This window comes from Phocoena sinus, chromosome 9 (assembly GCF_008692025.1).
Source record: "Phocoena sinus isolate mPhoSin1 chromosome 9, mPhoSin1.pri, whole genome shotgun sequence".
Classification (NCBI taxonomy): Eukaryota; Metazoa; Chordata; class Mammalia; order Artiodactyla; family Phocoenidae; genus Phocoena; species Phocoena sinus.
Genome location: NC_045771.1, coordinates 104,520,671 through 104,541,973, shown reverse-complemented (window position 1 = coordinate 104,541,973; position 21,303 = coordinate 104,520,671). Strand labels below are relative to the sequence as shown.

Below are 21,303 nucleotides of genomic sequence, written 5' to 3'. Positions count from 1 at the left end.
ACTGCAGAGCCCAGGCTGGGGGCTAACAGGCCACGGATGCCTCTGCTTAGGTCATCAGAATGGAGCACGGAAGGAAAGTGCTGAGGAATGTGAGGACTGGAGCCAAGGCTCACGTGTCGAGTCACGAAAGCACAAAGGGGCTGAGGGAGATCAGAGCGATAGCACAGCTCCGGTGTGTGGTGGTCCTGGCACTGCACACACTGCCTCGCTCAGGACTCACAGCAGCCGTCACTGTCCCCATTTTACAGTGAGGGCAGCGGGGCCCAGAGAAGTCAGGCAAATTCTCCAAGGTCACACAGCCAGCAGAAACCAGGGAGGAGCGCCGGCACAGCAGGAGCAAGTGCGCAGGTGGTTCCTCCGTGGCCGGTGAGCACCCTACGCTTTTCTGAGCTGGCTGCGTTAGCCCTGGGACGGCACCCCGCTCTGCCCCAGGGGAGGGAGAGCCGCAAAGAACTCAAGTCTTGACAAAGACGTTGCCTTCCACCCAGCGGAGGGGCCTGGGGCACGGACAGAGGGACCAACTCACGACAGACAGGCACAGGGGACAACAAGGGAGTGGCGGGGCTTGACCCTGAGTGTGAATGAGGCAGGGGCAGGACGGGGGGCACAGAGCCTTAAATGCCGCAGGTCCCGACAGGAGCCCCGGGGGAGGATCCGCAGGGCGGGCCACAGCGCGGGACTGGCCCCTTGAAAAGCTCCTTCCGTCCCAGGCTCTGGGATGGGCTGTCGGCGGAAAGAGGGGAAGGAAGGGGGCAGCCAGCGAGTGCCGGCCCCGCGGCAGGCCCTGCAGGCCTGGGGGTGTGAGCGCAACACGCATACACGTACACGTGTGCACAGACCCGTGCTTGCACGCACGCACAGGTCACCTGCGGGGGGCTGCCCGGACCCAGCGGACTTCAGAGCCGCCTCCCGGGTTGACTGCAGGCTCTGCTGTCTCTTTCCAGCCCCCCTCACCCCAGCTCCATCAGTGATTTGAGGCTAAAGGTCTAGGAAGCAGTGTTTTGTAACGGTTGTTATGGCCTGCCTTCCAGCACCGTTTTCTGCTTGCTGTCTGACTCTCTACATTGGCTTCCCTCCATTACCTCTGCAGGGCGGGGTAATGACTAGGAATTGATTATTTAATTTACCTTGTTTTCCCAGCACATTTCCGCCCTGAACAAGGGGATGAACGGACGATGTGGCACCACTGCAGTAACACCTCAGGCGATGTCCCATCACCCTGCCTTTTGATTTTGCTAGAGCGCCAACAGCCGGATGTTGGGATTGAAAATTATAACCTTAGACGCAACTCAGACCCCAGGGAGGACAGAGAGAAACAAAGTTGGCAGAGGGATGCCCCCACTTCTCACCAAGGCTGGGCAGAGACAACCTCGGCAACTGGCGCTAGACTGCAGGAAAAGTTGAAAGACAAACACGGTTTGTCCGCCCCAGGCTCCCCTGCCCGAGGACAGCTCCTTTTAACGCAAAGTAGGCCGGCTGGGCCTGAGCTCACAACCACTGGGGAAGCTTCTTCAAAACACACTGGTCCCCCGCATCCCCTTCCTGAGCCTGGATGTGTCAGCCCCTCAGGGATGTAGGTGCCACCGCCCTGGGCCCCAGGAGGGATGCTGTGGCCACGGCACCAAGTGACACGTCCTGTGGAACCTTCACTTCTCTGGCATTGTCAAAAGCAGCTCTTTTGCCCCTTTCCTGTTGGCCCATTTCTGTCCCCCTCTAATGTGAAAAGAGCCTAATTACAGGAATGAATCACTAGGCAATTGAAACTAACTCCTGACCTATGCTCTCCTGAACGCACACCGTGCCTTGTCTAACCTGATGATTCGTTTCCTGGATGAAAAGAGGTAAGAATGAAGAATGAAGCAGTTAAAAAATGACTGGCTCCCCACCCTCAACAGTCCCCTCGGCAATACTGCAGGCAGATCACTTGGCAAGACAACATCTGAAGGATCAGTCAGTCTGCATGCAATGGAGAAGGGGGCAGGACCCAACCTCCTGCCTCGATGACTCACTGGGATTCTTCCTCTCCACCTGTCACCGTTTTTCCCTCTAAAAACTGTCATGGCTGAGCAGAATCTTCAGAGTTGGTCTTAGGACATGAGTTCACCTTCTCCCCAGATTGCTGGCTTTTCTTCTGATTAAAGCACCTTTCCTTTCTACTCACACTCGCCTCTTGAATTATCGGTTTATGACTTACGTCACCTGGTAAGCAAACCCACTTGGCTTCCTTGGAACGAATCTCACAGACGTTACGGTAAATGGGACACCACGAGAACATCTGAGGGCTCACTTTGGATAGGATTTAGGGCTGTAATGGGTAAGCATCTTGTCCTTGAAGCCCTGGAGACACACACAAACCTACAGGCAAAGAACATCACCAAGAGAGGAATTTTGGAGGGTAGGCTTTTCTCTCTTAGGCAGAAAGTTCAGAGACGCAGCGTCTCGTTTGTAGTCAGGAGGGGTCATCTCTAAGGCTCTAAAAGGGACTGTTCTATGATCAAGTGACATTTCAAATAAGTCGTTTGGAACAACTGTACAGCCACATGGGAAAAAAATCAGATCCATCTTTAAACAGTGCACCAGGATAAATAAATTCTGAAATGTACCTGGGATCTAAACACACAAACAAAAATGAACAAGCAGAAAAGGAGGAAATAATCATGAAAAAAAAAGGAAGGAAGGAAGGGAGGAGAGAAACAATACAAGCTCTAGGGGATAACATGAGCAAACCCCTTTGTGGTTGAGAAGCAGGAAAAACTTATATGACTATGACTCAAAAATCCAGAAAGACACAGGCTAAAGGACAGAAAAGATAAACTTGACCATATTTAGAAAAATTGTATAACCAAAACCCAAACCCCCATCAGCTAAGTCAAAAAGACAAACGACAACCTGGGAAAAAAATGTTTGTAAAAAATGGATGTAGGGGCTTCCCTGGTGGAGCAGTGGTTAAGAATCCGCCTGCCAATGCAGGGGACACGGGTTCGATCCCTGGTCCGGGAAGATCTCACATGCCGCGGAGCAACTAAGCCTGTGTGCCACGACTACTGAGCCTGCGCCCTAGAGCCCGCGAGCCACAACTACACCGCAATGAAGAGTAGCCCCCGCTCGCTGCAGCTAGAGAAAGCCTGCGTGCAGCAACAAAGACCCAAAGCAGCCAAAATTTAAAATAAATAAAATTAATTTTAAAAAACAGTATATACCAAAAAAATGGATGTAGAAAACTGGGCAAGTATGTACCGACAGTTCAGCAACACAAAAAGGACTGGAAATGAAACTGGCCCTTAATCACATGCTAGAGACCCAGCCTCCGTTCAACACTCCCACTTCTTCGAACACACCGGCAAAGAGACACTTGCAAAAACATGAAGATGGGGCACAGTGTGTCATAACAGAAGCCTGGAAACAGTGAAGCTCTATCGTGTGAAAGAGAACCCAGCAGGGGACAAGGAAGGGGGCAACCCCTCCTGGCCATCCCACCCCAGCGTCCTCAGGCCGCAGCTAAGCTCAGGGTCGGACCTCCGTGGCCAGTACACGCCCTTGTTAAGATGAGGCAGACTACGGAAACAAACACTTTTATACTTTTAAAAGGAAACAACAGAAGGAGAAACAAACGAACACTGATGAAAATGTTTACCCATCGTGGAGTTGGGGGCAAAGTACCTGGTTTTATAACTTTTGACTTTGGAACCAAGGCAATGTTTTGCATAGTTTTAAAAGCAGCATTAAACTGAAGAGGAAATAAATCAGATCCACTTAACAAAAATCAGAAACAAACAGAGGAATGAACCCGAAGACGTGGCAGTTTGGTGGTGGAACCATGGAGAAGAATTATCTTAAGGTTGGTACTTTAACATGACCTGCCTGGACTATTCCTTAAGGATTAAAAGGGCTGCAAAGAAGTGTGAATTCAGTAGTACTGAAGTAATATTATCAATATTTTCATGATGTGATGTGGGGTACAGCAGACAAGTACAGAGTGAGGTAAAACAAATAAGTAAGCGACTGTCATTAGTAAGATTTTTCAGAGGAAGAGAAGAGAGAGACCATAAAATCAAAGGCGTACACACCCTGTAATTTTCCATTTGAACTGGCAATATCAATGTGAACCTGTAATCTATTTTTCAGTTTAAAAAGCCTATGTCCTAGTTCTGTCCACGGAAAAGACCTACCGATTTGGTTTCCAGACGCCATTTTCCACGACAAAGAATTAGGGCCCTTAAGAGAATGTGTCACACCAGAAAGCAAACGCTATTAGTGTTGGGTCAAAAGAACTCAGGAACCAACTTGAAAGAGGCCTGCCCCATGGGACAAAAAGAGGGCCTAGGAAACATGAAGAATTTTAAGCTTGGATTGAAACAAATCAAACACATAGTATCTAAGTTCACCATGAGAGTTAAAAACCAAAACGGAACACCTCATTTGTAAGCACCGGAAGACGGCAGAACACCAAACCGTGATCCTGAAAACTGACAAAGAGAAAAACCAAGCACTTAGCTTACCTTTCCCAGAAAAACAAATACGTGACAAGGAAAAGGGTTTTAGCGAAGGAATAATAGAATTAGAAGACAATGACTCTGTGACCTCTAATGAAACAATAAACCTGGGCGGGTTCGGTGGCTCAGACCCTTCGGTGTAGGGGGCTGGGAGCTGGACTGGGGGCCCGGCTGACAACGCCAGACCCCCGCCCAGCCCGGGATGAGGAAGTGGGCAGTACAGACATGCAGCCCCGAAGCTCTGCAGAAGCCTTCTCGGAAGAAGGCTCAGAGTCTAACCAAGCCTCTGCCCACACTTTACAGGAAACGAGGGAGACAGGGGAACACAGTCAAAGAAACCACAGGTACACAATTAGCAAATGACCTACTTCTTCAACAAAGGAAAGATATATTAAAAAAAAAAAGGAAAGAAAATGGAGTGGTGGGGAGACAACTATTACATTAAGGGAGACAGAGACACTTCAACCAGACGCCACGGGTCGATCCTGCTTTAGACCAACTACGTTTAAAGGACTTTCGTGTGTGTGAGCATGATGGGACTTCTGAGGACACTAAGAAATTCTTGTTTATTTTAGATGCAACGACGATAGTGCGGTAGTCTCAGAAGAAAAGGGTCCTTATTTTTCAGACACTCACTGAGATACAGTTACCGGTAAAAATTCCGAACGTCGGGGGTTTCCTTTAAAACAGCTCAGAAAAAGAAGGAAAAAGTAGAGGAAGAAAAGTGGGAAAAGTTAGAAGGAAGGAGAGGAAGGCAAAGAGGAGAAGAGGAGAAAAAAATAATAAAAATGTAGGAAGGGGAAGAGACCAGCTCAGGTGAGCAAATTCTGAAGCCGGCAAGAGGTAGACAGGGTTCCTCACCCTCTCCTCCCTCGTGAAGTTTTAGAGTTCCATGATAAAACTTTTTAAAGATGAAGGATTTGAAGAACAAAAGGACTGCTGTGAGTTGAGCAGCTCCTGAGAGCCTGTCTTTTGAGTAGACCCAGTGAGAGGCAGCCATGACAAGGATGGACCAGGGCATCCAACTAACTCGTCTGGGTCTCTTTATGTGGGGGTGGGGGGTGGGGGTGGAGGCATGACTCGGGCTGAGCTCGGGAGGGACCATGCTGCGGTCACGGTCACTCACATGTCTGCAGCCACACCCGGGGCAGCTTCCTCTCATTCATACTGATGCTGAGCCTGGCTGCCGGGTTTGCCTTGACCACGGGGGTGTCACCTTGAGAAGTGCTTGTGCACTGGGGTTGACCTCTTACCCTTGGGATCCCTGTGATGGCCATGATGGACCCAGGCTAACCTGCCAGAGACCTGTGCCCAGGCACCTCGGCACCCAGCCACGGCCAGCACTGGCCACCAGGCACGTGAGTTCTGCTGGCCCCGGTGGGAAGAGCCACCCAAGCAGCCCTAACTGTGAGAAATGATACGGCTTTGCTGCTCTGCGTCACTTAAGATCTGGGGTGGCTGGGGCAAAGGCCAATGATATAAGGCATAAAGCAAAAGGTGTAGGCAAGAAGATACGGTTTTCCACTGGCCCACTGCCTTACTGATCAAAAGGAAGCAACACGCGTTCCTCATCTGTTCGAATTTCATTAAGGAGGTAGAGAATAATTTTAGCGTCTGGACAGAAATGGACTGCAATCCCTCTCTCCACGTCGTGGCCGCGCAAACCCTGCAGCATCCTCGTTTCCCTGAGCACACTGCTCCTCTTCAGGACGAGGCTGCAACCGTTGCCCAGCCCCGCACCCCATGGCGGGATGCTCTGAGGAGCCGAGCCCAGCAGACCCTCAGCAGACGCCCACGCTGCCCGTCGTGTCCCTTACCCATCCACGAGCCCCTGCTGCTTAATGATCCGGTGTGACTCCTCCCTGGAGATCCTGCCGTGAAACCAGTGCTGTGTCCTGTGAATCACTGCGGGAAACAGAGAAAGGTGGGTAGCCTGGGGCCCACGCACAGCGGCTGCCCTGCGAGCTCACTCAGGTCCACACGGGGCCCGGATTTCCGCGGCCGCAGCTTTCGTGCTGCGCTCTGGGCCTGAACAACGTTGTGAAGCTCGGGGAGGGTTGGGAGCTCTTTTATTTTATTTATGTACAAAAATATCAGGCCAAGATGCCAGCGTTTACCTGTACTTAGGGTGGAAGGGTGGAGGGGGCTCTGGCTCCCAAGGATATTCATCCGCGTGCTTCGCTTCTGCAAAAGAGATCCCCGCGTTAGCGCTAGGACAGCAGAGTGACACAAGCAGCACGCCACCTGGGACACAGCTGGGGCGGGGAGCTGGCCGGGTGACAGGGCCCTCGACCATGGAATGACAGACACCTCAGTCCCACGTGACCACGAGGACAGACAGCTTACAGGCGGCAGTTGTTCAAAACAAAACCAGAAGCATCCCCATCCTAGTATATTTCTAAGGATTCCAGCATGGAAGCAGAGACGTGTTTGTCACACACAAGACATGGAGTGAAATTCCCAATACCTCTTAGGAGAAAAGCACGAGATTTTACAAGAACTCAGGCAGGTCTGAACACTGGTCGTGGCTTTGGGTGCATTCTCCTTTTCTGCGCACTCTGAGGCCGAAGGAGGGGGAGGCTTTCAGAGCCAGAGCTGTGGGCTTGTGTTTTGTACACTGTCTTTAAAGCTCAGGAAAGCTTGGAAGTTGGGAGATATTCATCCATCTGGAGATGAGGAACTTGGGCCTCAGAGTAAAAAGACTGTCCAAGGCTGTGACGCTAGTTAGAGGTCGAGCCACACTCGGAATGCCTGGCCTCACGCTCTGCCCGCCCGGAAGACTCCAGCAGGAACGGGGCTGCGAGCCGGGGGAACCCAGGGCTCTGCTCCTTGCCCCTCCCCCCACGGGAGCCCAGGGACGAGGGTGGTGGGGTGGCAGGGTGCATGGAGGAGCCCAGGAGGGCCAAGGCTTCCTGCAGCTGAGAACTCACAGCCACCCACCCTCCCAGCCTCTCATCCCCTGACGCCAGCACACAGCCCCTCTTCTGGGGGCAGACCAGGCGTGGAGTGGCCACCGCAAGGGAGCCCGTCCCGGCGGGACAGGGCCATGGCCTTACCCTCCAGGCGTGGCCTTCTTCCAGGGCTGCACTCTGGGCCTCAGCTGGGTTCTCGATCACTCTTCCCGTTTGCCCAGAAAAATCCATGGCCACAAGGGAGTTCTCAGAGACACTGCGCTGGAAACGAGAGGCCGTGAGTCCTTAAGATGCAGGGAAACCGCCAGGGAGCAGGTGGGAACCTTGGCACAGAGCAGCTGTGCCTGGGGAGGGGCAGGAGAGGACGGGCAAGTCCCTCCACCGTCCCAGCTCTCTGAGGATCAGATGGAACGTTCAGTGCCGCAAGCGCCCCTGGACTAAAAATGGCTTGGGTTTTTCTCAAGAAGAACAAAGAAACGTTCCAGTCCTCTCGAGGTATTCGAAGGCCACTGGTGAGGCTGCCGGTACCCACAGGATTGGGACTGTGTGGTGTTTCACGGGGTCCCGAACGTGCACTACAACTCATCAAAGACATGGCAACGTCAAGTGCAAGCCAGCCCTCACCATCAGCCAAGTCGGGTAAGTTAGTTCAGGGAAACACAGGGACTCGTTCTGTGGGATAGTTTGACATCTAGGAATAGACATCGAGGGACTGTTAAGATCATAGTTTGAGAGGATGAAGCATTTCTGCACCTCCGGGAACTAAAGTCCATCCTGAGAACGCAAGATGACTCACTACAGTCTCAATTCTCACAGAGAAAGACCTAAGCGTCATGGTCAACAGCACCGCGGGTCCCACAGCTGAAATGGACAAAAGCGAAGGTGGGAAGGCGGCTCCTCAGTGGAGCTGAGAGCTGCTGTCGACATTTCTGAGCACATGAACAGAGAGCCCTTAAATGGAGCCACCTACTGAGGCAACCCTGCGGGGAGATGTGGGGACAGGGAATCTGCTCCCGGCAGGCACGCTGCTGGGACGACCAGGTCCACCTTCCGGGAAACGCAAGGCGGTGAGATAGGCTGGCTTCTCTGAAACGCACAAGCTCGTTCTGCAGCTTCTCTGGTCAGCCCCGTCGGGAACGAGGTGTCCACAGCACACGCGGACGCAGCAGCTGAGGAGGAACTTGGTTTGGGGGGCCGGCAGCTTTACTTACCACTGGAGTTGAGAAGGGGGACAGCATGGCCTTCCTCTGCTGAGGGATTCTGTAGTTCTGGTAAAGGAGCATTCCATACTGAAGGGGAAAGGAAGGCCAGAGTCAGCCACTGGGGGTGGGGGGGGGGCTCGGGAGCCCCCAAAGCCCCAGATGTGGCAAACCCACGGCCGTGGGGGGCAACAGTCATACAGAACGATGAGCAATCCCTGCCAACAGCCTGGTGAACTCAAGAACAAACACCCGACAGAGCACTGTCTCTGGGGCCTGCCACCACCAACACTCCATAGACAGTTACCGCCGACTGTCTTGGGATCCTGGGTGGGCAGGGAGTAAGCAGGGCAGTAACAATGTAATAACGATGAGAGAAGAACAACAGCCTTACTGAATGTTGCTACAGGCAAAGCTCTCTTCTAAGTGCTTTATGCTGCTCTTTTATTTAATCTTCTCCATTTTACGAAATATGTACTTTATCCCCATTTTACAAATAACAGAACACAAAGAAGTAAAGCAAGTTGCTCAAGGTCATGGTAAAGTAGCGATTCAGGATCTGAATGTACAAGCCTGTTCCCAAACCAGCGCTCTTCCTGACCACCAGGCTCCCTGCCCAAGCAGCTCAGTGGCTCATGCTTTATTTCCCCAGGAAATAAGCACTACGGGCCCTGCAAAGTCTCGTACACTCCCAACATCCCAACCTACGCTCCCCAATTACCCACTCAAACCACACAGAAGAGAAACAAGGTCAGGAAGAGGAAACTCAGGTATCAAGTGGGCTGCATCTTCCTCTTCACTGTCCTTTATGGATGTAAGCTCATTTCCAGCTTGAGGCCCTGCAGTAGTCGTTTCTAAAGTTAACATATTTGGAACACGATGAAAAGGTCTAACACAGGTACAACTGCACTCCCATGAGAGGGGAAGAGAGAGAACGGCTTAGAAGAAATGTTTGAGATAAGGGCCAAGAATTTTCCAAAACTAAAAAAAACCCCACCAAGCTACAGAATCTAGGAGTGGGATAAAAACGAAACAAAAACGAACAAACAAATAAACAAAACCACCCAGGAACATCATGGAAAACAGAGACAAAGAGAAAACGTTGAAAGCAACCGTAGGAAGACACACTTTACTTTCACAGAAGCTATGAGAGGAGGAACAGCTGACTTTTTAACTTGAATGATGGGAGTTAGAAGACAATGGGATGGGTGAAATGCAGGAGAAAATAACCTCTAACCAAGGATTCGACCATCAGTGAAAAGTTCCTTCAATAATGAAAATAAGATAAAAATATACCAAACAAAAATGGAGAGATTTTTGTTGCCAACAGGCCCATACTCAAACAGCTGCTGAGTGGAATTCTGGTCCCAGAGAGAAGAATATAGACTCAGGGAACAACAAACTGCAGGGGAGACCTTCAAGATGGTGGAGGAGTGAGATGGGGAGATCGCCTTCCTCCCCACAAATACATCAGAAATACATCTACACGTGGAACAACTCCTACAGAACACATACTGAACACTGGCAGAAGACCTCAGACTTCCCAAAAGGCAAGAAAGTCCCCATGTACCTGGGGAGGGCAAAAGAAAAAAGAAACAGAGACAAAAGAATAGGGACGGGACCTGCACCTCTGAGAGGGAGCTGTGAAGGAGGAAGAGTTTCCACACACTAGGAAGCCCCTTCACTGGCGGAGACGGGGGGTGGCGGGGGGGAAGCTTTGGAGCCACGGAGGAGAGCGCAGCAACAGGGGTGCTGAGGGCAAAGCGGAGAGATTCCAGCACAGAGGATCGGTGCCGACCGGCACTCACCAGCCCGAGAGGCTTGTCTGCTCACTCGCTGGGGCGGGCGGGGCTGGGAGCTGAGGCTCGGGCTTGGGCGGAGTGCTGGGAGAGGTCTGGTGTTGGTAGCTTGAATACAGCCTGCAGGGGGTTAGTGCACCACGGCTAGCCGGGAGGGAGTCTGGGAAAAAGTCTGGAACTGCCGAAGAGTCAAGAGACCACTTTTTCAGGGTGCGCGAGGAGAGGGGATTCAGAGCACCGCCTAAACGAGCTCCAGAGACGGGCGCGAGCCACAGCTATCAGCATGACAACGGAGATGGGCATTAAACGCTAAGGCTGCTGCTGCAGCCACGAAGAAGCCTGTGTGTGAGCACAGGTCACTCTCCACACCTCCCCTCCCGGGAGCCTGTGCAGCCCGCCACTGCCAGGGTCCCGGGATCCAGGGACAACTTCCCCAGGAGAACACACAGCGTGCCTCAGGCTGTGGCAAGTCACGCCAGCCTCTGCCACCGCAGGCTCGCCCTGTATTCCATACACTCTCTCCCACACCCCCCGCCTGAGTGAGCCAGAGCTCTCTAATCAGCTGCTACTTTAAACCGGTCCTGTTTGAGCAAAGAACAGATGCCCTCAGGCGACCTACAGGCAGAGGCGGGACCAAATCCAAAGCTGAACCCCAGGAGCTGTGTGAACAAAGGAGAGAAAGGGAAATCTCTCCCTGCAGCCTCAGGAGCAGCAGATTAGATCTGCACAATCAACTTGATGTATCCCGCATCTGTGGAATACTCGAATAGACAATGAATTACCCCAAAATTGAGATGGTGGACTTTGGGAGCAACGATATATATATATATTTTTTCCTTTTTCTCTTTTTATGAGTGTGTATGTGTATGCTTCTTTGTGTGATTTTGTCTATACAGCTTTGCCTTTACCATTTATCCTAGGGTTCTCTCGTTTTTTTATTTTTCATAGTATAGTTTTTACTGCTTGTTATCATTGGTGGATTTGTTTTTTGGTTTGGTTGCTCTCTTCTTTCTTCCTTTCTTTTTTTAATTACTTAAAATTTTTTTTTTGTTTTTAATAATTATTTTTTATTTTAATAACTATCTTATTTATTTATTTATTTATTTTCTTCTCCCTTTTCTTCTGAGCTGTGTGGCTGACAGGGTCTTGGTGCTCTGGTCGGGTATCAGGCCTCAGCCTCTGAGGTGGGAGAGCTGAGCTCAGGATATTGGTCCACCAGAGACCTCCTGGCTCCACGTAATATCAAACAGTGAAAGCTCTCCCAGAGATCTCCATCTCAGGGCTACGATCCAGATCCACTCAACAACCAGCAAGCTACAGTGCCGGACAACCTATGCCAAACAACTAGCAAGACAGGAACACAACCCCACCCATTAGCAGAGAGGCTGCCTAAAATCATAATAAGTCCACAGACACCCCAAAACACACCACCAGATGTGGACCTGCCCACCAGAAAGACAAGACCCAGCTTCATCCACCAGAACATAGGCACTGGTCCCTTCCACCAGGAAGCCTACACAACCCACTGAATCAATCTCACCCACTGGGGGCACACACTAAAAACAACAAGAACTATGAACCTGCAGCCTGCGAAAAGGAGACCCCAAACACAGTAAGTTAAGCAAAATGAGAAGACAGAGAAACGCACAGCAGATGAAGGAGCAAGGTAAAAACCCACCAGACCAAACAAATGAAGAGGAAATAGGCAGTCTACCTGAAAAAGAATTCAGAGTAATGACAGAAAAGATGATCCAAAATCTTGGAAATAGAATGGAGAAAACACAAGAAACGTTCAACAAGCACCTAGAAGAGCTAAAGAGCAAACAAACAATGATGAACAACACAGTGAATGTAATTAAGAATTCTCTAGAAAGAATCAATAGCAGAATTACTGAGGCAGAAGGACGGATAAGTGACCTGGAAGATAAAATAGTGGAAATAACTACTGCAGAGCAGAATAAAGAAAAAAAGAATGAAAAGAACTGAGGACAGTCTCAGAGAGTTCTGGGACAACATTAAACGCACCAACATTTGAATTATAGGCGTCCCAGAAGTAGAAGAGAAAAAAAAAGGGGACTGAGAAAATATTTGAAGAGATTATAGTTGAAAACTTCCCTAATATGGGAAAGGGGGCTTCCCTGGTGGCGCGGGGGCTTCCCTGGTGGAGCAATGGCTGAGAGTCCGCCTGCCAATGCAGGGGACACGGGTTCCTGGCCCGATCCGGGAAGATCCCACATGCCGCGGAGCGGCTGGGCCCGTGAACCATGGCCGCTGAGCCTGCGCGTCCGGAGCCTGTGCTCCACAACGGGAGAGGCCACAACAGTGAGAGCCCCAAGTACCGCAAAAAAAAAAAAAAGAGGTAATATGGGAAAGGACAGTTAATCAAGTCCAGGAAGTACAGAGAGTCCCACACAAGATAAATCCAAGGATAAACACGCCAAGAACATATTAATCAACCTATCAAAAATTAAATACAGAGAAAAAATATTAAAAGCAGCAAAGGAAAAACAACAAATAACATACAAGGGAATCCCCATAAGGTTAACAGCTGACCTTTCAGCAGAAACTCTGCAAGCCAGAAGGGAGTGGCAGGACATATTTAAAGTGATGAAGGAGAAAAACCTACAACCAAGATTACTCTACCCAGAAAGGATCTCACTCAGATTTGACAGAGAAATCAAAAGCTTTACAGACAAGCAAAAGCTAAGAGAATTCAGCACCACCAAACCAGCTTTACAGTAAATGCTAAAGGCAGGAAACACAAGAGAAGGAAAACAACTATACTAACTAACCCAAAACAATTAAGAAAATGGGAATAGGAACATATGTATCGATAATTACCTTAAATGTAAATGGATTAAATGCTCCAACCAAAAGACAGAGACTGGCTGAATGGATACAAAAACAAGACCCCTATATATGCTATCTACAAGAGACCCACTTCAGACCTAGGGACACATACAGACCGAAAGTGAGGGGATGGAAAAAGATATGCCATGCAAATGGAAATCAGAAGAAAGCTGGAGTAGCAATTCCCATATCAGACAAAATAGACTTTAAAATAAAGACTATTACAAGAGACAAAGAAGGACACTACATAATGATCAAGGGATGGATCCAAGAAGAAGATATAACAAATGTAAATATTTATGCACCCAACGTAGGTGCACCTCAATACATAAGGCAAATACTAACAGCCGTAAGAGGGGAAATCGACAGTAACACAATCATAGTAGGGGACTTTAACACCCCACTTTCACCCATGGACAGATGATCCAAAATGAAAATAAATAAGGAAACACAAGCTTTAAATGATACATTAAACAAGATGGAATTAACTGATAATTATAGGACACTGCATCCAAAAACAGCAGAATACACTTTCTTCTCAAGTGCTCATGGAACATTCTCTGGGAGAGATTGTATCTTGGGTCACAAATCAAGCTTTGGTAAATTTAAGAAAATTGAAATTGTATCAAGTATCTTTTCTGACCACAACGTTGTGACACTAGATATCAATTACAGGAAAAAAATCTATAAAAAATACAAATACATGGAGGCTACACAATACACTACTTGATAACAAAGAGATCACTGAAGAAATCAAAAAAATACCTAGAAACACATGACAAGGAAAACATGATGACCCAAAACCTATGGCATGCAGCAAAGGCAGTTCTAAGAGGGAAGTTTATAGCAATACAATCCTACCCCAAGAAACAAGAAAAATCTCAAATAAACAACCTAACCTTACACCTAAAGCAATTAGAGAAAGAAGAACCCCAAAACCCCAAAGTTAGCAGAAGGAAAGAAATCATAAAAATCAGATCAGAAATAAATGAAAAAGAAATGAAGGAAACAATAGCAAAGATCAATAAAAGTAAAAGCTGGTTCTTTGAGAAGATAAACAAAACCGATAAACAATTAGCCAGACTCATCAAGAAAAAAAGGGAGAAGACTCAAATCAATAGAAGTATAAATGAAAAAGGAGAAGTAATAACTGACACGGCAGAAATACAAAGGATCAAGATAGATTACTACAAGCAATTATATGCCAATAAAATGGACAACCTGGAAGAAATGGACAAATTCTTAGAAATGCACAACCTTCCGAGACTGAACCAGGAAGAAATAGAAAAGTATAAACAGACCAATCATAAGCACTGAAATTGAGACTGTGATTAAAAATCTTCCAACAAAAAGCCCAGGACCAGATGGCTTCACAGGCGAATTCTACCAAACATTTAGAGAAGAGCTAACACCTATCTTTCTCAAACTCTTCCAAAATATAGCAGGAACACTCCCAAACTCATTCTACGAGACCACCATCACCCTGATATCAAATCCAGACAAAGATGTCACAAAGAAAGAAAACTACAGGCAAATATCAGTCACGAACATAGATGCAAAAATCCTGAACAAAATACTAGCAAACAGAATCCAACAGCACATTAAAAGGATCATACACCATGATTAAGTGGGGTTTATCCCAGGCACGCAAAGATTCAATATATGCAAATCAATCAGTGTGATACACCATATTAACACATTGAAGGGCAAAAACCATATGATCATCCCAATAGATGCAGAAAAAGCTTTCGACAAAATTCAACACCCATTTATGATAAAAACCCTCCAGAAAGTAGGCATAGAGGGAACTTACCTCAAATAATAAAGGCCATATATGACAAACCTACAGCCAACATTGTTCTCAATGGTGAAAAACTGAAAACATTTCCACTAAGATCAGGAACAAGACAAGGTTGCCCACTCTCACCACTATTATTCAACATAGTTTTGGAAGTTTCAGCCACAGCCATCAGAGAAGAAAAAGAAATAAAAGGAATCCAAATCGGAAAAGAAGTAAAGCTGTCACTGTTTGCAGATGACATGATACTATATATATAGAATCCTAAAGACGCTACCAGAAAACTACTAGAGCTAATCAATGAATTTGGTAAAGTAGCAGGATACAAAATTAATGCACAGAAATCTTTTGCATTCCTATACACTAATGATGAAAAATCTGAAAGAGAAATTAAGGAAACACTCCCATTTACCACTGCAACAGAAAGAATAAAATACCTAGGAATAAACCTACCTAAGGAGACGAAAGACCTGTATGCAGAAAACTATAAGATACTGATGAAAGAAATTAAAGATGATACAAACAGATGGAGAGATATACCATGTTCTTGGATTGGAAGAATCAACATTGTGAAAATGACTCTACTATCCAAAGCAATCTACAGATTCAATGCAATCCCTATCAAACTACCAATGGCATTTTTCATAGAACTAGAACAAAAAATTTCACAATTTGCATGGAAACACAAAAGACACCGAGGAGCCAAAGCAATCTTGAGAAAGAAAAAAGGAGCTGGAGGAATCAGGCCCCCTGACTTCAGGCTATGCTACAAAGCTACAGTAATCAAAACAGTATGGTACTGGCACAAAAACAGAAAGATAGATCAATGGAACAGGATAGAAAGCCTAGAGATAAACCCACGCACATATGGTCACCTTACGTTTGATGAAGGATGCAAGAATATACAATGGAGAAAAGACAGCCTCTTCAATAAGTGGTGTTGGGAAAATTGGATGCTACATGTTAAAGAATGAAATTAGAACACTCCCTAACACCATACACAAAAATAAACTCAAAATGGATTAAAGACCTAAATGTAAGGTCAGACACTATAAAACTCTTAGAGGAAAACATAGGTAGAACACTCTATGACATAAATCACAGCAAGATCCTTTTTGACCCACCTCCTAGGGAAATGGCAATAAAAGCAAAAATAAACCAATGGGACCTAATGAAACTTAAAAGCTTTTGCCCAGTAAAGGAAACCATAAACAAGATGAAAAGACAATCCTCTGAATGGGAGGAAGTATTTGCAAATGAAGCAACTGACAAAGGATTAATCTCCAAAATTTACAAGCAGCTCATGAAACTCAATATCAAAAAAACCACTCAATCCAAAAATAGGCAGAAGACAACTCAATCCAAAAATAGGCAGAAGACCTAAACAGACATTTCTCCAAAGAAGATATACAGATTGCCAACAAACACATGAAAGGATGCTCAACATCACTAATCATTAGAGAAATGCAAATCAAAACTACAATGAGGTATCACCTCACATCAGTCAGAATGGCCATCATCAAAAAGTGTACAAACAATAAAGGCTGGAGAGGGTGTGCATAAGAGGGAACCCTCTTGCACTGCTGGTGGGAATGTAAATTGATACAGCCACTATGGAGAACAGTATGGAGGTTCCTTAAAAAGCTAAAAATAGAACTATCATACGACCCAGCAATCTCACTACTGGGCATATACCCTGAGGATACCCTAATTCAAAGAGTCATGTACCACAATGTTCACTGCAGCTCTACTGACAGTAGCCAGGACATGGAAGCAGCGTAAGTGTCCATCGACAGATGAATGGATAAAAAAGATGTGGCACATATATACAATGGAATATTACTCAGCCATAAAAAGAAAAAAAATCGAGTTGTTGTAGTGAGGTGGATGGACCTAGAGTCTGTCATACAGAGTGAAGTCAGTCAGAAAGAGAAAAAACAAATACCATATGCTAACACATACATATGGAATCTAAAAAAAAAAAAAAAGGTTATGAAGAACCTAGGGGCAGGACGGAATAAAGACGCAGACATAGAGAATGGACTTGAGGACGTGGGGAGGGGGAAGTGTAAGCTGAGACGAAGCGAGAGAGTGGCATGGACATATATACACTACCAAACGTAAAATAGATAGCTAGTGGGAAGCAGCCACATAGCACAGGGAGGTCAGCTCGGTGCTTTGTGACCACCTACAGGGGTGGGATAGGGAGGGTGGGAGGGAGACGTGAGAGGGAGGGGATATGGGAACATATGTATATGTATAGCTGATTCACTTTGTTATACAGCAGAAACTAACTCACCATTGTAAAGCAATTATACTCCAATAAAGATGTTAAAAAAAAAAGAACAAATTGCAGTGTCTACTTAAGATGCCACATCCGACCAGGATTCGAAAGGACAGCACAGCCCTGATGTGACCAAAACCTCAGCATACGGTGTAAGTCCTGGTTCTGTGACAGTTTACACAGTACTGAGCCTGAATATTCCTCAAAGCTTAGAGAAACTCATTTTTTAAAAAAATGTAGCTCAATTTCTCCTTCTGCGTTTTTGTCAATTTTAAGGTTTTTCTGTTTTTGCAAAGAATGTCCATTTCATCTTGTTTTAAAATACAATAGTAGGTGGATATGCATGTCTTCACTTTTCCCATTTTAAAAATGACTGGGTTTTACGTGCTTTCTTTCATTTCTACTCTCCACGTACTTCAATTCCCCCTTGTTTCTGTCTGTGTAGAAAAGACAGGTGTCTGTGTTTGCAGTTCACACAGGGTGGCCGGGGGTTGCTCACACACCACGCGGCACAGCGGGTGGGTGGGAGACAGAAAGGGATGGGGCAGGCAGGTCTCCAAATGGCTTCAGGGTGAGGTGCGCTTCAGGGATGCTGAGAGCGGCCGCTGTTTCTGAACAAACATCGAAACTGCACCCGTGTGCTAGTAACTGGCCTGCCTGCCAGGAGTTTCTGACTCTGCTTTTGAGTCAAACGGTGGACTTACTCTCCCTGGGCCCTGCGGCTGGGGCAGACCAGGTGAGCAGTCTGGACCTGGGCCTGTGAGTGGGAGTGACATGTGTCACTTCTGTGGATGGGAGACCCCCTGGCTCTGCCTTCCCTTCCCCGGCTGAGGTCATGATGGCGCCACGCCACCTGCCATGTCTGAGCTGGATCCGTCTTTGCTGTTAGAGCTGCTGAGATTGGATTTTTTTTTGGCATTTACCAATAACCTGAGATGCCATGTAATTCAGTCTTTTTGTCTATTTCACATATTGAGGAATTATCCAAAATTTTGCCTGAAGGGGGAAAGGGTTCTGCTACATAAAAATAAAATCTGGGAACCACTAGACTTGAGAGATCATCTTGCAGGGAAGAGGATGAGAGGGAAGGTCTATATCAGGGACTTTCATTCTTTTAGATTTCACAAAGCAATCAAATTTGGGGGAAAAAAATCCGTGACTGTCTTAAGGCTTGGCAACTAACTTGCCAAATAAGACAGCACACACACACACCAAAAATTAACCACTCATCTACCACCATAACACATTTTTTTATCAACAATAGTTTATAACATATTGTTGATAGAATGGTAGATCAGACCATCAGACTTCTGTACAGTTTATTTTAAGGTTAGCTAAGTAAAAAGGACACAGTCTCAGATTAAAGAATAAACCTGTTACCATGAGCACAATTAGCTTCATGGGAAGCTGACCGCACTGTCCGTATTTGTTTCGTTTTGCTACGCACTAGAGAAGATGTCTCCCCAACTTCTCAGTAGTCAGAGGACTGGTTTTTAGGGACCACGGGTCTGGACTCTGGGATCCAGAGAGGCCATGAGTTTGGCTGCGAGCGTGAAGGCAGGTGGCACCGTCAGACGGGAGGGCGGAACACACCTGAGCCATTTCCAAAGTTCTACCTGGGCTTCCTAAGAAGCGCCCCCGGGGAGGGCATGGAGTCTCGGCTGGCCCAACTCCAGGTGCTCTCTCCTCACCTGTACTGCGAAGGCCCCGCCTTCCCCTAGGTTCTCATGATGATTAAACGGGGTGACGTGAAGCTCCCTCCGGGCAGGTGCGAGCAGGCAGCAAACATCACGGTGTTATCACCAGAGCCGGGATGCTTTGCCTCTGCTCTGAACAGCTGGTCAGCACGCCCCCGCACCCACCGGCAAACCGTTCCCTGTTTGCGCTGCTTCTGGGCGCTGGACGCCCCCTCTTGGCCCCAGACTCCACAACGCCTGTGTGCCAGGGCTGAGGCTCCCTGGCTGCTGTCATGCCCAACATCCACTGTAACTGTCTTCTCCATGTCAAGTAATTCATTTCAGAATCCTGTGTGCTTTTTTTCTTTTAGCCTCTTTAAGCGGTTTAGACTTTTTTAAAAATTTTATTTATTTTTTTGGGCTGTGCTTGGGTGGCTTGCAGGATCTTAGTTCCTCAACCAGGAATTGAACCAGGGCCCCGGCAGTGAAAGCGCTGAGTTCTAACCACTGGACCGCCAGGGAGTTCCCGACAGAAACCTGTACTGATGAAGCAAGACCTCGCTCTTGGGGAAGAATCTCTAGGGCAACTTAAGAAACATCTAGAAGGCGGAGGGGGTGGGAAGGAGCTGGTAGGTAACTAACACCATTTTCGTACTCCTTGTGCTGTCCCTGTAGTCTTTATGAAATCATTTAGGAAACAATGGAATAGCAGGTAGAGGAACAAAAGCGGGTATTAGCCAGTTTTCTCCTCTGGAGGCTCGAGCTATCATTTTTTTAAAGGAAGTATACCAGTGTTGGTACTTCAAGGCACAGGAAGGTCTAGGTTAATTCAAAAGAAGGCCTTCCGCTCAAAAAAGCCCTGGGATTTCAATACCGTCCAAATTGCCCAATATCAGCCACCACAGACCTGCTTCCTGGACAGAGTTGGAGACAGTGGGAGGGCAGAGCTTTACACTTCAGATTCAGGCCCCGAGGTCTCCGATGTGCGTCCTCCATACAGGGACATGGCACATCCGACCCACTATTAGGGGGCAAGGGTGTCGGAGGGTTAAAGCTTGGGGAGGGACCTCTCATCACTCACTACAGACCACGAAAAGAGGCAACCCAACGTTTCCTTGGTCTGTAGCAGCAAGACCCCCCTTGGAGGCCGAAGAACCGGCCTCTGGAGATGGTGCAGGTCCCTAGTCCAAAGCCCCCCTCTGTGCCGTCTCGGGCTGACTCCGGCGCTGCCCATGACATCCGACAGGCAAGGGGGAAAAACGGTTTCAAAAGAGCGGGGAGGGGTTTCCCTGGTGGTGCAGTGGTTGAGAGTCCGCCTGCCGATGCAGGGGACGTGGGTTCGTGCCCCGGTCCGGGAAGATCCCACATGCCACAGAGCGGCTGGGCCCGTGAGCCACGGCCGCTGAGCCTGCACGTCTGGAGCCTGCGCTCCGCGGCGGGAGAGGCCACAACAGTGAGAGGCCTGCGTACCGCCAAAAAAAAAGAGTGGGGAGGCCAACGCAGATACGGGAGTTTGGGTCGGTCGCCACTTTCATTCAACTCAACTTTTCTGAGCGTCTCTTCTGTTCCGAGCGCTAGGTCGTCCCGGCTCTGGGGATCTGAGGTTGACGCCCAGGCACGAGAACACGTAGAGGGCAAGAACTGGGAGGTGCGGAGAGGCGGCCAGGTCCCTGCAGCCTGCAGACCGGTCTCCCCGTGGAGGAGAAGAGACAGGCTGCGGACTGAGCCAGCGCTCACAATCCAAGAAGCTCGCGACGCAGCAGAGCCAGGGAAACAGGAGGCTTTTGAGAAGGTTCCCTACTGCTTCAAAGGGCGTTAAGTCCCCGGGGCAAAGCACATGCCGTTCTGGAGGCAACGTGTGGGTGCAAGGCAGGGGCCATCACACAGAAGCTGGTCTAACTACGCTTCCCCCCAGAGCAAGGTGGCTGGAGCCAGGGGCGGCTGCGGGGGCAGGGCGGGAGGAGACCTAGATGTTTGTAAGGGTTCCCCATTTCACATGCTGGTGCTGGCCACTTGGTAGAGGCAGGAGGCCCCAGGGCGTGGCCAGCCAGGCCCCGCCCTCATATAGGATGGCGCTGTGGGGATGTGCAGTCAGCTGCTCACTTAGGGACAAGGGGGCCATGGCTGCAACTGGATGGATCTTCAGCTTTCCCGGAGGCTCTCGTGGGGGCAGCAAGCATGCTGGTTAGCGATGGAGCTCTGGGGCCAAAACATCGGGGTTCTAGGGCTGACTCTGCCACACGCCAGTGGCCACGTGGAGCACAGCGCCATGGGCTTCAGGACTGTCACCTG

At 48.3% G+C, this 21,303-nt stretch overlaps 1 protein-coding gene across 1 annotated transcript in view; it reads right to left on the bottom strand.

Annotated features, from left to right (window-relative positions):
• GRB10 (growth factor receptor bound protein 10) overlaps positions 1-21,303 on the bottom strand; it is a 196,307-nt gene that overhangs the window by 7,496 nt on the left and 167,508 nt on the right. The window contains 4 exon segments of the mRNA XM_032642729.1: positions 6,311-6,398; positions 6,611-6,677; positions 7,550-7,666; positions 8,617-8,694. Coding sequence (XP_032498620.1) covers positions 6,311-6,398; positions 6,611-6,677; positions 7,550-7,666; positions 8,617-8,694 — 350 coding nt within the window.